Genomic DNA, 14,650 nt, shown 5'->3' with positions numbered 1-14,650 from the left:
CCAACGTCAAGTTGTTTCTGATTTTACAATTTGCCTTAGGATCTAAGTAAGCCTAATTCTCGTAGCTGCGCTGCTTACAGTTGGGCGGCAGAGAGATGGCTATGTATACCTTATGTATATAAAGTGTATTAAATTATGCTCTCTTTGGCTGGAGCGCGAGGGCATGTGTATGTACTTGAGTTTGGCTGAGCGGCCGGCGTGTGCAACAGAATGCTGACACTTGCACTTTCTTTGAGCGCGCCGATCGACTCATGTTTCGGCCACTTAGGGTTTTTGACCGAGCCTTTTGTTTATATAAACACTGCAACAAAGTGTTACAGTGTGTTTGTTTCAAGTACTCTTGGTACAGTAGATATTCGATATAAGTGCATACTACATCTCCCTCCTTTTGAAAAATAACGTAATATTATGAAGTTATTTTGTTAATATATTTTACTTAAAGAAATATTTATTTTTGTTTAAAAAAATTTTTTTTTTTTTTTAATTTCTTTTTTTTTTTTTAAAGAGAATGGAATTGGTAATAATATATGTATTAAAAGAAAAAGTATTTTTTAACATGGAGTGTAAAAGAATTTCTAAACATGGTTACACTCATAAGTATTTCTAAACATGGCTATGTTAAATGCAATTATGAAATAAACATTTTTAATCTATCTTTATGTACTATTTGTTTTTTATTTTTGTTATTTATTATAGTTATGTTATCTCTATCTCCTATTTGTTCTACCCTATAAGGACCTGTATATTTCGAATCTAACTTATGTCCTGTTTCATTTTTCAATAAAACCTGATCTCCTATTTTTAAATCGAAATCTAAACTAGTTTTGTCGTAACTAATTTTCTGTTTCAGCTTATGAGATTCTAGCATTAGTCTAGCTCTCTTAATTGCCTGTTCTAATCTAAATTTGGATTCCTTAGCATAATCTTCTATATTATAAAGGGGTTTTATTTTATCTATGCTATTAAAGTGTTTTGGTAGATTTGAAGTTTTACCGAAAACTAGCTCATATGGACAATAGTCATGTGCCATGGATGGGGTTGTATTAAAAGAATATACGAAGTATCGTAGCCATACATCCCAATCTGTTTTGTCAACTGAGATGTATGAACGAATGAACTCATTTAGTGTTCTGTGGCTTCGCTCCACGGTACCTACTGTCTGGTGGTGGTGTGCAGTTGAAGTTATGTTTTTAATATGTAAATATTTACATAGATCTTCAATAATTGAATTTTTATATTCTGTTCCCATGTCCGTAATGAACGTCTTCATTGGACCGTACTTTAGAATAAAATCTTCAAATATAGCTTTTGCTACTGTATTTGCGCTTTTATTTGGTATAGGTATAGCTACTAGGTATTTAGTTAAATCGCAGATGAGTGTTACTGCGTATTCGTTTCCATTATTCGATTTTGGAAGTGGACCAATAGTATCTACAATTACTCTATCAAAAGCTCGTTGTGGAGTTTCGGTTATAGTTAGTGGGGTCTTTGTATGTTTAGTCGTTTTCGACTTTTGGCATTTAGAACATTTCTTTATGTACTCTTTTATGTCTTTGGACATATTTTTCCAGTAATAGTGTCTCTGGACCTTGGCCAAGGTTTTTGTAATGCCTGTATGACCACCTTGTATTGGATCATCATGGAATGTAGACAATATAGCTTCTTTTTCTTTATTATGTTTTATTACGGTCACCGGGTTGAGTAGCGCTACTCTCAATGATTTCAATATTTTATTGCCCATAATTTTAAAATTATCAATTGAAACAAGTTCAAAGATATTTTCCCACGGTGCCACTTTGAGTTGGCTGACTTTGTGAATACCGGCCTGCTTTTCAAGCCTTTGAAAGAATTGACCTAAGTCAATGGTTCCATTAGTATACAAATCGCTTACATCATAACTTGCTGTAATTTTCTTTCCGTGCTTAAATAAACACATTTTATTATTTACATGCAAGGTCACTACTTTACGTACTTCATCATTGTTTATGACTTCATATACGTTGGGCTTTGAAGCTTTTTCTATAGGTTGCTTATGCAATTCTATTTGATCTTTTCCTGCGCAGGATTTCTGTCTACTTTGGTTTCTGGTAGTGACTTTCAGAATTTTATTACTTGTTTGTATATTTGTTAGGTCTGTGATTGTTATTCTGGAGAGCGCATCGGCTACATAGTTGTCTTTACCCTTTAGATACTCCACCGTAAAATTATATTCCTCTAATTCAAGTCTCATTCGTGTTAGTTTGGAACTTGGATTTACCATTGAAAATAAGTATGTCAGTGCTCTATGGTCTGTTTTGACAGTGAAGTGTCTACCATAAATATATGGTCTGAAGTGTGTTATTGCCCAATGAATGGCTGCTAGTTCTTGTTCTGTGGTGCTCTTGTTGCTTTCACCTTTCGTAAAGGATCTTGATGCGTATGCCACTGGAAGCTGTAGTCCATTTTTGTTTTGAGTTAGGACTGCTCCACAAGCGTATTTGCTAGCATCTGTGATTATGCAAAATTCTTTGCTAAAATCTGGATATTGCAACAGAGTAGGATTTATTAATGCTGATTTAAGATGTTCGAAGGCGTTTTGACATTGTGTTGTCCATTCGAATTTTACATCTTTCTTACATAATCTTGTTATGTGACGGGAGTATTCAGCAAAATTCTTTATAAAACGTCGGTAATAATTGCAAAATGCAACGAATCTTCTAGCGCCGTCCGCATCATGTGGGACTGGATAATTTTGAATGACGTCGTATTTTTTGTCGTCGGGCAAGATTCCTTTATCTGTGCATTTATGTCCTAAGAAAGTGACTTCATGCATGAAAAATGAACATTTTTCAGGATGTAACTTCAGGTTGTGTTTCCTACATTTCTCGAAAACATCAGTTAAGTTCTTGAGCATATGTTTTTCGGAACAACCTATGACTATTAAGTCATCCATATAAAGAAATGCTTGCGAAGGTTCTAATCCAGAGAAAGCTATAGTCATCATTCTTTGAAAAGAGTTTGGCGCTATTTTTAAACCGAATGGTAATCGCGTGAAGCGGTACGAACCATTGTTTGTTGAAAAAGATGTTATATCCCGTGAACTTTTTTCCAGTTCAATTTGATGGAAACCTGACATTAAGTCAAGGCATGAGAAGTATTTTGCTCTACCTAGTTGATCTAAAATATCATCGATTCTAGGCAGTGGAAATTTATCAGACAAGAGTTTTTTATTAATTTGACGATAGTCAATTACTAATCGCCATTTTTTATTTTCCGTATTTGGAAGTGACTTTTTTGGTACTAACAGAAGTGGGCTATTATAAGGTGATACAGAGGGTTCCACTATTTCATCATTGATGAGTTTTTGGACTTGTTTTTGAATTTCGTCTTGTTGACTATGAGGATTTCTATAATTTTTTATATATACGGGTTCATTATCAATTAATCTCAGCTTTTGTTTATAAAAATTATTGGTAGTGATCGATTCGGTTTCTAGTCCGAACACATCACTATACTGGGTGCATAATGCTGTAAGTTGTTTATTGAATTGAGGCGGGAAGTTTTTTGCAAGTTGGGATAATACAATTTTTTGTCTGTCTTCTAAGTCCGTTTTTACTATGTCGTAGTTTGAAAGTGGTTCATGATGAATGTTTTTGATATAGACTACTTGATCTGTGTTTGTAGTATTTAGTAATCTTATATATGCATTTTGGACTGTTGCTATGGTATTTGCGATATAGATACCATGCTGAATTTCTTGATTCGGAATTAATACACTGTCTTCTTCTGAATTTATTTCGATTTTTCGGACGACTTGGGATCTTGCTGGCAGAATTAGGGAGTTGTTGCCAGAACTGTATGCTATTGGAACATAAATTGGATATTTTAGGTTATTTGGTCTTATTATAAGCCAGTCCTCAGACGGCTTGAAGTCTAATTGACAGTTGTATCTTTTGATAAAATCGATTCCTAGTATTCCATCACATGGAATAGCGAATTGCATATTTACGATATGGAAATCATGTTGAATTATGTACTTAGAAGTTTGAATTTCAATAGAAGTTAAGCCTTTTGATTTGGTAACTTCCTGACTTATACCCTGTATGTTTATGATGTAATTATCTTGAATGTTTTGAAAATTATCAGAATTTTCCTTCAATAAGGATATTTCCGCACCTGTGTCTAGTAAGAGAACTAATTCTTTTCCTGTTGCTACGTTCGTGAAAGTGACAAATGTATTTTGACTGAGATTTAAAGTGTGAATTTTGATGTTGTTTACTGTCGTGTATCTAAAGGTGTTTGGGAGTTTCCCGAATTTGTTTGTGCCACTCTAACATTGTTATTGTGGTTGTTGTTTCCCCCACGGCTGTTTCCGCCGCTGGTGTTTCCACCACGGTTGTTATTTCTGTTATAATTGTTATTTTGGTTATTTCTGTTATAACCATTGTTTTGATTATATCCGTTATTCTGATAATATCTGGTATTGTTATAATTACCTCGATTATTACCTCGATTATTACCTCGTCCGCGATTTCCACCGCGCTGCGGGTAATTTTTGTAATATAGGACAGTGTTTGGCTGTCCGGTTGCTTCTGTGCAACTGCTTACAAATTTCGATATGGCTTCATCCATTGTATTGAAGGTACCGGCTTGCATTATAGTTTTTACCTTATCTATTTGGCAATTTTTAGTCATTGCTTTCACTGCATGTTGAGTGGAATAACGTTTGGCTAACTCTAGGGATAAGCCATCTGTTATAAATGCACCTTCTAAGGATTTCGTCATCTGCTCAACCTCTTGTGTGTACTGGTTGGCAGTCTTATTGCGTTGTTGTAGGCTCATCAGTTTTGCTGACAACACTTCTACAGATTCGCCTTTGACGTTGTTTTTTAATCTGGAAATGACTTCAGCTATTGTTGTTTCATCTCCGATTAGATTTCTGGCGACACCTTTTAGCTTTGTTTTTATAATTGAAACTGCTAATTGTTCGTGTTCGCCTTTTATTGATTCTACTATTTCTAATGCATCCATAAAACTTGTTAAGTTTTCAGATTTACCATCGAAAACTGGTATAAGCTTGGATGCTGTGTTAATGAAATCAATATTAGATTGTGCCATTGTGATATTGTTTCTTACTTTATTTTCTATTAAGGAATTATCATCAGAATCTGTAGAATCATCCAGATCTGACATTAAAACAGCTGGAATAGTAAGATTATTTAAATCTTGCTCTTCTATTTTAGGATTTGTTTCTGTAAGGTCTTCTGATTCTATTTGGTCACTGTCAGTTTGTTTTGTTGATTCCGATTCATCACCAGTTTCAACTGCTAGGGAGGTGTTAAGTATAGTTGGTACCGATATGTCCAACTTAAACTTTTGTTTAATTGATATTAAATTATATCGTAGTCTGATCAAAAATTTTGATACTTGGGACCAATGATCTTGATTTAATTTTTCCTTCTGGCCATATATTAGTATTCGTGCTTCATTAAAGCATTTTACTAGAATTTCCACATGTTTTTTAATGGTATTCTTTTGAATTGGCCTGTTTTGAGTAAGTGACTTGTATGATTTGTCAAAGTCAACTTTTATATTATTTAGCTGCTTATATAATTCATTCCATTCCATTATATTGTGGAGATGAATTATTTCTTGGAGACCATCATTACTATTGTTTTACCTAGTATTGGGTGTTCGTCTACTACTGATCTAACCTGTACCCCTGGGATGGTTGATAGGACAATTGCCTTTTGGGTGCTTGTGCAATGAATAAGTGGAGAGGCATCTAAATTAAATGTTTCAATATATAAGTTTTCTAACTCGTAAATGCTTACTGAAGTTGGTGCAACTAATTGCAGAATTCTTTCTCTAAAATAGATGTCCCTATCAAATGTGTTTGCAATTGCTTTTGGCGTAGCCATTTTTAATTAATTTGTTTTTATTTATTTATTTGTTTTTTTTTTTTTATTCCATTTTCTTTAACTTTTTTTTTTAAAATTTAAATACAGCAATATTTTTATAATAATGTTGTTTGTGCCAAAATGTTTAAATTTTGTCCAGATCATTTGCCTGGCTCATATATTTTTTCTTAAGACATTTATTGTGCAATTTATAAAGTTTATAAAAACAGTTTGCGCACATTATTACAACAATTATTATAAGCAATGTATGAATTAATTCTAAGTCTATGGGGTTTGATTCTACCTTATTAATAACATTTGCAGTGGAATCCACTGTTTTTGTATCAATTAAACCCATCTTTGGGGTTGGTATTCTTAAAATATATCTTGGTCTGTCAAATTCTTTGGATTTTTGAATCAATTCGTAAATGTTGTTAATGTTATTCATAAACAACTAGTTTAATATTATTAATTTTGATCTTACTTTACTTTTACTTTTTGACCAATTATTATCATATTTTACATATAATTTCCTGCCTATTTTGTGTATGGTTTTCAGGCCATACTCTAATCGGGCAACTTTTATGTCGCTCAATTTTTACAATTGTTTTTATAATATAAATGAAAAAATATGCATCGCAGTGCAATTAAAAAAATTTTTGCAACGCAGTGCAAAGATAAAAAAAATTATGCGCTCTTGGTAGCGCTGTCGGTTCACACTTCCTTGGTACCGGTGCTGGCTGCACAGGTGTACTTTATGTTGGGGCACCGGTGCTGGCTACACAGGTGTACTCGCAGAACGGGGAGCACAGTGGTCCCTCGCAGTCATCTGGGCACGTCTTCTTTAGTTTTTGTATGGCAACTTTATCTGGAGGAGGCAATGTGTTTTTATTTTTTGAAATATTTTGGATTACAGGGTAGGTGGATGTGGCTGTAGCTGTGGTCTGATTTTTTCGTTCTGATAGCAAATTTTTTAGGTATTCGACTTCGGCATGTATTTTTACCGAGTCGTTCCACTGTATTGCTTCGCCGCTGTTGAGCAGCTTCAGTAGATGAGCCTTTCTGGCTTTTAATCTTTTGACCACGCCACTTCTTTTGGCACACATCACACTCTACTCACTGCGTTTCTTCTCTTGTTCTTGTTGTTGTTGCCGTTTTTGCTGTTGTTGCCTTTGTTGTTGCTGTCGTCTTTGTTGCTGTTGATTGCTGCTGTCGCCTTGGTTGCTGTCTTCTTATTTTTCGAAGTCCCGATCCATGTCCAGATCCAGGTCCAGATCCTTTAGGACCAATGTCACGGTCGCCATGTTGTGTGAAACTCCTTGTGTTGGAAAGGTTAATAATCTTTATCCATTTTTATTGATAACGCATCTCTTTGGTTGTTTTGTTATACTCTTTATTTATTTGGTTTGCTTGGCAGGAGCAGCGTTAATGCCGCTTCCAACGTCAAGTTGTTTCTGATTTTACAATTTGCCTTAGGATCTAAGTAAGCCTAATTCTCGTAGCTGCGCTGCTTACAGTTGGGCGGCAGAGAGATGGCTATGTATACCTTATGTATATAAAGTGTATTAAATTATGCTCTCTTTGGCTGGAGCGCGAGGGCATGTGTATGTACTTGAGTTTGGCTGAGCGGCCGGCGTGTGCAACAGAATGCTGACACTTGCACTTTCTTTGAGCGCGCCGATCGACTCATGTTTCGGCCACTTAGGGTTTTTGACCGAGCCTTTTGTTTATATAAACACTGCAACAAAGTGTTACAGTGTGTTTGTTTCAAGTACTCTTGGTACAGTAGATATTCGATATAAGTGCATACTACATTAAATCGATACTTTATTTTTAGAGTGCATTGTTATTTATTCAATGGCCCCTGCAGGATATTTTCCACAAGCACCTACATAGACGCTCATTTCGTTGATCTATTTGACAAATAAATACTGATGTTTTCCCCGCCTCGTTGACACGACACTTTGGAGGAATTTTCCATTTCCATATCGCTTTGCAAGCAGGAAAATGTGACGACGGCGCATCTGTTGTTGACCATTTCCGCTGCGAGTGTCAACAAGGCCTACCGAGAAAACGGAGAAAAGGATGTCTTCCTGAGGGGGAGGAACCTGCGGCTTGGGCAGGATAAGCGCCAGCCAGGATACCACCACGCCCACATTCCGCCACGCAAAAGCGGAAACGTTGCCCCTGGATTCCCGCCCTCTGGCCTGGGTCCCCATTTCGTTACGTAACCGCCCTGCTCTCTTTGGCCGCCCCACTTTTCCTCGCTCTTTCGGAGAACCATATTTTCTGCATCGCAGTGCGTTGAACTTGGCCCAATTCGTCGCAGCTTTGAGTGAGCGAGGTTCTCATTTGAGCCACTTTTGGGGTGCTGTTGACGCGTTTTGGGGCCACCTCACTCAATGGGGCCCACCCCTTTCTCCTGCCCAGGGTAGGCGTCAAACTAAGCGCTAGCGTTAATCTTCTTTCGCGCTAATGATGATTATGGCGTTGGGGCACGTCGGGCACTGTGGTTATAAGCCGTTTAAAACAAGTATACAAAAATTCTTTAAAATATATGCATATAAAATATAAAACGAGGTTATTTTTAAATACATCTATAATTCACAGTAAACATATGATCGAAATAACAAACAAAAATATTGACATTTCAGTTTAAAAGAAATATCAAAATTAAATGTATTATAGGGGTAAAATATTCGATGTAAGAGTGCTTAAAATTATACAAATAATCATTCCACTTATATTAATTTTTCTGTATATAAAACATAACACAAAAGTAATAAATTTAACACCATAACATAAAAAATCAATATCCTCCTTGTACCACTCCATCGTTTATTCCACCGTCTGCCACCTTTTCCGGCCCGCAAGGATGACTGTGGTAAGCCGAGACACTTGGCTAATGATATCACAAACCTCAAAATCCCGCGGGGGAGTGTCGCTCATTAAATGGGTTTGGGGAAATGCGGGAAATGAAACTCAAAACTTGATTGCGCTTTTTTCCTTTGTTGTTTAAAGATCATATTTACTTCAATCACAGCACAGAATACAGAGAATATTATCTAATGGTTTATATGTCGCTCGAAAAGAAACTGGAAAGGAAACGGCGGGGAAAACTATTTCCTTGTGAGTGTGATGTGTGCTTAGAGGAAGAAGCGTGTTGGGTGTGATGTGTTTGTTTTTGTTCTTGGTGGCTTTTTGCGGGGTGGGGTGACAGTCAAGAAGGAAAAGCTGCAGAGAAAGTCGAGCAAGTGCGGAAAAGGAGTGAAAAATTCAAAGAAGCAGTTCTCTTATCCATATAGACTTGTATAATTGTTGACATGTATGCTTAGAGGGTAACCCTTTTTTTTTGTTATTTTGTGGGCTTTTTCTCGCTAGTTTAAAGTTTAACACACAACTAACATTTAGAGTATTGTTTATACGCCTCGAGGGCAATAATGCAATTACGTTTTGTATATAGGTTGATGTATGTATACTTATTACGTTGCTAGTTACAATTGTTGACTTGGTTGTAGTTCTACAGTAAGATCAGGTTGTTGAAATGTTTGTCTCGTAGTGGTACAGTAGTTTAAAGTCGAGTCACGTCGAGTCGTTCATGATTGTTGCGAGTTGCAAAGAAAGGCATTAAGAGCTAACTAAGGTGTATCAAGGAGATGAACTTAAATTACAATATTACATCTAAACATAATCTCAATGGAGGTTTAATAATTAAATAACTTTGTGCAATTAAAGCAGATTGAATGGTAAAATAATGTTTTTCTTATGAAGCAGCAGTGTTGAGCACATTTATTACTTCTCCTATGCTTTCTCCTCATCCGGAGCGTAATCTCTTGTTCGAGTTTGCATTCGATTTTCGCTAGGAAACGCGATTGTAAAATTAAGAATTCAGCCTTCGTCCCTTTGACTAAAATGTTTCACTTCCATGATGTGGTTTTCAGCCCTTTTCAGTTTTCAGTCCGTTCAATATAGATAATCGTGCGGAAACACGGCGCGGGCGGGCAGATAGCAGGGATCGTGTTGATTGCGGTAGCGACGCGCCAGGAAAACGGCCAAGACCTGTGGTGAAATCAGTCAATTAAACAGGGTTCAGCTTGGATTGAAAAATTAAAAAATAATACGAAACTCAAGCTGCAATAACTTTAGAAGATGTCTCACCCTTGGCCACTTGTTGGATTTATGCTTAGTCAAAGAGCAGGCAGTCAAGTGTAAGTACAATGTTTTTTTTGGGGGGAAGTTTTAAAGGAAGTGTGTTGAGAGTAAAAGGAAATATGTTTCTTTGCTGATTGCTTGCTTTCGGGTTCTTAAAGGGGTTAAACGCGTAGCTCTCTCCTCTTCTATATATATCTCTCTATAATATGTATATATGTCTAAAGTTGTATATCAATTACGACCTAACACATTACGTACATAGTTCTGCGGCAATGTGATTAAATATATATGTATATATGTATCTGTAGATGGTATAAATATAAAGGATGCTTGTATATATATGGTATGTGGGCCCCAAGAGCTCATGAAATCCTCCATCGCAACACCAAAACATTTAGCAGAGACAGAGCAGAGATACATGCACTAAATAACTTTTGGATGTTTCTGTATCTGGGAAATGTTTATCTTGTTCTCGCCTAGCGTGTAATTTAGAGAAAGGCGCTGGGCAAGCCGCGCGGATCCTTTTGGTTGCGATAGCGAACTGTTAGCCAGACGCCAACGAACTAAAGGCAGCATGTGGGGATTAGTTTGATCATTGGATTACTGTCACCATTATGTGCTCAATAGAATGAAACCTCACCTCAGTGAAGCTGAAGAAGATGCCCAGGCCACCGCACAGCTTGAAGGCGTAGTCGATCTTGTCCTCCAGCAGGGGTCCGCAGGGTTCGCAACGGCAGTCCGCCTCGGTGGAGTGGGCACAGCACTGCTGGTTGATCAGCTCGCACGAGGGCTCATCCGGCGGCGGCACCACGGAAGTTGTGCTCGGTCCAGTGGCGTTGAAGCCGCAGCATTTCAGGCTGTCCTGCACTTGTTTGCGCATATCCGTGGGCACTGTCATCCATCCCTGCTCGGCGAACTGCTGCTGCTGCTCGGAATTGACGGCCAAACAGGAACTGGCAATGGAGAACTGAATCAGGAACAGCATGAACAGAATGATCATGTACTGCGGCGGGGAGAGTCTAAAGGTTAAGGCTGAACCAGGGCAGTGCTTTCGAAACATAATACATTTGGTTCTCCTTAATTCCACAGGGGGTCACGTAGCGATAGCCCCCAGCTGACGTCATGAAAGCACAACAGGGTAGGCACTCATAATTTCAGTCATTACGGGCCCGCTTTCTCTTCGGAAGTGGGTACTTGTCTAAGTACGCTAATTGTTCCACATGCCACGACCTTCGTGGCTGCCCACAGTGGCGGTTAGGAAAATAGCAGTGCTAGATATTGCTAAAAAATACAGGACTTTTGAGGTACTGTCCTACAGATTCAAATATATAATTGATGAAGCGTTGTTTTAAGTAGGTTTTAAACTCGGAATTTCCTTATTATCTGTGGGATTGAAAACCACTTTGATTCCTCTCAGATTCCTAACAAAATTGTAATCAAATTCAAATTTCACAAAAGTTGGCAAAGTAAAAAAAGAAAGAAAATTCTAGGAATAAACGGGGGGTATTTAAAATAAACAATAATAAAATATCACAGTTGAAAATACCACTCCAATGCATCAGAAAAGAATTTGTTATATAAAGAAGTCAATTTCTCAAAAATTAAGATCTCTCAAAATTAAGATCTCAAAAGCTCGAAACTCATAAACAATTTTAGAACTTTCAAGTACATGAATAAATGCCTCGCAATTGTAGATTCTCTTTATGTGGTATCGTATCTCTAGAGATCTGGGACTAAGATAATTGTATGTAGCTCAAAAGAGAAACTAGTAATTCATAGTACAACTTGGAAAAGTGCCTCTAATTGAATCTCTAGAGATCTGTGTTCTCCTAGCGTATCCTATCATCCTGGACACATCTGTATCCATGCAACCAGCTGCATCCGTCGAGTGTTTGCGAATTTATAGGCTTTGTGGCAAAAGGATACGAAGAAGAGCATCACTTGGTGGTGCTTGACGGCTCCCGCCAGTCCCAGCATGGATATGCAGATGAGGATGACGCCGCAGGCCAGGATCCCGCCCACAATCGGCAGGTTGGTCACGATGGAGGCGGCACGCGCGTACACGCCCACTCCAATCAGCAGGAATCCAATCATCTGGGGGTCGCCACACACACAGTGCACACACACAGCAGACGGTCCAGAGAAACAGAGAAAGAAAGAAAAAAGGAGGCAAATGAAAAAGGACTCAAGGATTCTCGTCTCGAGAGCAGCAACAACAAATCCGTATACACACAAGCACACACATATGCATAGTATTGCACCTGCCACAGGAAAATCAATACATATTTATGGCCCGCAATAATCAGCCAATTTATTTAATAATTCCCTTTGTTGTTGTTGCTGCCGTTTATTCATTGTTCCTCTTCCGTGTTTGTTGTTGCTGCCTTTGCGTTTTTCCCATTTGTTGTTGTTTTTATAACGTTGTTTTTGCCTTACCACATACAAAATGTTGAGCGCAATTAGCGCGTTCTTCGAGCAGGTGAAACCGCCGCACATGTTTGTTGTTGTTCGTTTAGTCTTCCTGGCTGCTAAATATGTCGTATTTAAACGAGTTTAGCTAATTTAATTTGAGTATCAGTGGACGAATTCGGAAATTTATTCCATCCACTTTTCACTTTCAATATAGATATCGTTATCGATTCGAGGTGCAGGTATCGGTTCACGGTTATCGATAAATTTTACCACGGCGTTGCCAGATTGGTTTAAATAATATCAATAGGTCACACTGGCAGTTTGCAATTTTTAACGGATTCTGATTCGAAAATCTAAAATTTTTATGAATTATATGTTGTTTAATATATTATTCTAATTAAGTAATTTGTAAATATTTATTTGGGTTAAATATTCTGTTCAAAATTGATTCAATAATAAATTTTACAATTTTATTTTAGAGAAAATCTCAGCGTCAAATCACTTTGAATAAGAATTAATAGAAAACCAGTGACAGCCGAGAAAACCGTATTGACCAGCGAGGTATTGAGTTCGAGGAGACCCAGGGGCTCTAGTTTCCAGTCAATGGTGACGACTTGTAGCCAAAAAGCATTAACCACTTGCTTGAAACGGGCATCGGCATGCTGGAGATCAAATTGTTGCAAGAGGTCACCAGTTCTCCTGGTCTGTAAAAAGAATTTTTATTTAATCATAGAGAATTTACAGAACAAACTATACCTCTTGAAGCGTTTGATTACTAATCCGAGCCACCATGACGAGTTCCAAGAAGGGAACAGCTAGGAATACCAGAAGAATTATGGCCAGAAAAATATCGAAGGGCTCCTCATTGATGTAGTAATCCGCAATGGCCAAGTACTGATTGTACAATCCCATGGTGATGCCGATAAGGTTCATTAGCAACGAAAGAACCATGGACCAGTCCGTAAATCGAAGGTAATTCTTCGAGCAGCCCGCAGTGACCCTATATTTCTCGGCCAATTCGTCTAAGTTATCGGCCAATTCACAGAAACGACGCATCCGGTAATAGGGCTTTTGGAGATTCAGTTGAGCAGGTGACTGGAGCATATTGACCTCCTTGACTATGCCGTGTATCTTATTATTGACAGCGGCTATTATTATATTGGCAATTACCAGGCCTCCAAAAAAGCAGTTGTTTATTTGGTTCGATAGTATAAGGGGCAACATGGTCCTTGCGGTCGCCAAACTCGTCCACTGTTGGTCCGGCTGCACCCGTATTTGGTATAGAATCAAGGTTATATACCCGATTAGTGGGCAAATAAGGATCTTGAGTATGCTATACATAAATGCCCGCCACACAATCATCACCGATATGTCCAGCGAATCCAGGACCTTGAATAAAGGCACACTATTCTGGAGTCGGATTATCTCTAATGTTTTCTCCCACTGTATTACGTAGTTAAACAGGCAAACAAAGACGTTCATATAGCAATATATGCCAATGGTGTGCCTTCTGCTAATCTGACCCGTAGAAACTTCTTTATAAATATTCCAGATGTAGTAAACTCCAAAAGTAGACGCCACAATAAAACTGTAAATGGTAACTCCTTTGGAAAAGACAAACTTTTTGCGCCTGAAGGAAAAGCGACCGAGATAGACTCCGTATAACATATTGAAAAACACGGTGAAGGAGACGCAAAACAGGACCAATTTGGTATGGAGTTTCCAACGGTGGAATCGGCGCGGGAGCAAGTGCTGCCAGGTGGAGCGAAATCGACGTGTTTGCCTTCGAAGGAACCGCATGGCACTGAATGGGGGATGAACTCGAGCAGTGAAAGTCGCTCGGGTTAAATCACCGTTTAATTACTAAGCCTCCTTATCACCGATTAAATAATACATTTGTTAAATGAATCAGGGTCATGCATCATCTGAGGAATAACAAAAAGGACTCTTACCACGTGGTGAGAGTTTTCTATGATCAGGTTTCAAACAAGTAAGAATACAAATCTTTTGATGTATCTGTATACTAATCATTTTTATGATTTGATTGAGAGTATAAAGATAGGTGTTTTAATTTAATTGTAGTACTTAAAACAACCTTTTCTTTTAAATACGTTGTTTGAGGATAAACCTAAAAACTCTATTAATGGGATTTAATAAAACTGTTTCCTATAAGCATACTCACATTTTAGACTAATAACTTTTCAATA

At 37.7% G+C, this 14,650-nt stretch overlaps 2 protein-coding genes across 4 annotated transcripts; both read right to left on the bottom strand.

Annotated features, from left to right (window-relative positions):
- Positions 1-8,872: 8,872 nt before the first annotated feature.
- Tsp97E (Tetraspanin 97E) lies at positions 8,873-12,641 on the bottom strand. 3 transcript variants are annotated; one of them, XR_010654179.2, is made up of 6 exons: positions 12,468-12,641; positions 11,958-12,125; positions 10,672-11,034; positions 10,290-10,594; positions 10,038-10,230; positions 8,873-9,938 (listed from the first exon to the last, which is right to left on the bottom strand). XR_010654179.2 is itself a non-coding variant. In XM_017082787.4 (4 exons), exons 1-4 carry the CDS (start codon positions 12,525-12,527, stop codon positions 9,843-9,845), a joined length of 687 nt encoding a protein of 228 aa, XP_016938276.1. In that variant the 5' UTR covers positions 12,528-12,641; the 3' UTR covers positions 8,873-9,842. The 3 variants fall into 3 exon arrangements, 1 of the variants encoding a protein (XP_016938276.1); XR_001767745.4 differs by having other exon boundaries at positions 10,038-10,594; XM_017082787.4 differs by lacking the exons at positions 10,038-10,230; positions 10,290-10,594.
- A 272-nt stretch (positions 12,642-12,913) lies between these two features.
- Gr97a (Gustatory receptor 97a) lies at positions 12,914-14,337 on the bottom strand. The gene is made up of 2 exons (XM_017082766.4): positions 13,200-14,337; positions 12,914-13,147 (listed from the first exon to the last, which is right to left on the bottom strand). Exons 1-2 carry the CDS (start codon positions 14,241-14,243, stop codon positions 12,914-12,916), a joined length of 1,278 nt encoding a protein of 425 aa, XP_016938255.3. The 5' UTR covers positions 14,244-14,337.
- Between the last annotated feature and the right edge of the window lie 313 nt (positions 14,338-14,650).

This window comes from Drosophila suzukii, chromosome 3, assembly GCF_043229965.1.
Source record: "Drosophila suzukii chromosome 3, CBGP_Dsuzu_IsoJpt1.0, whole genome shotgun sequence".
NCBI classification, from domain to species: domain Eukaryota; kingdom Metazoa; phylum Arthropoda; class Insecta; order Diptera; family Drosophilidae; genus Drosophila; species Drosophila suzukii.
Note: the sequence above shows the minus strand (reverse complement) of the source record. Positions and strands in the feature narration are given on the sequence as shown.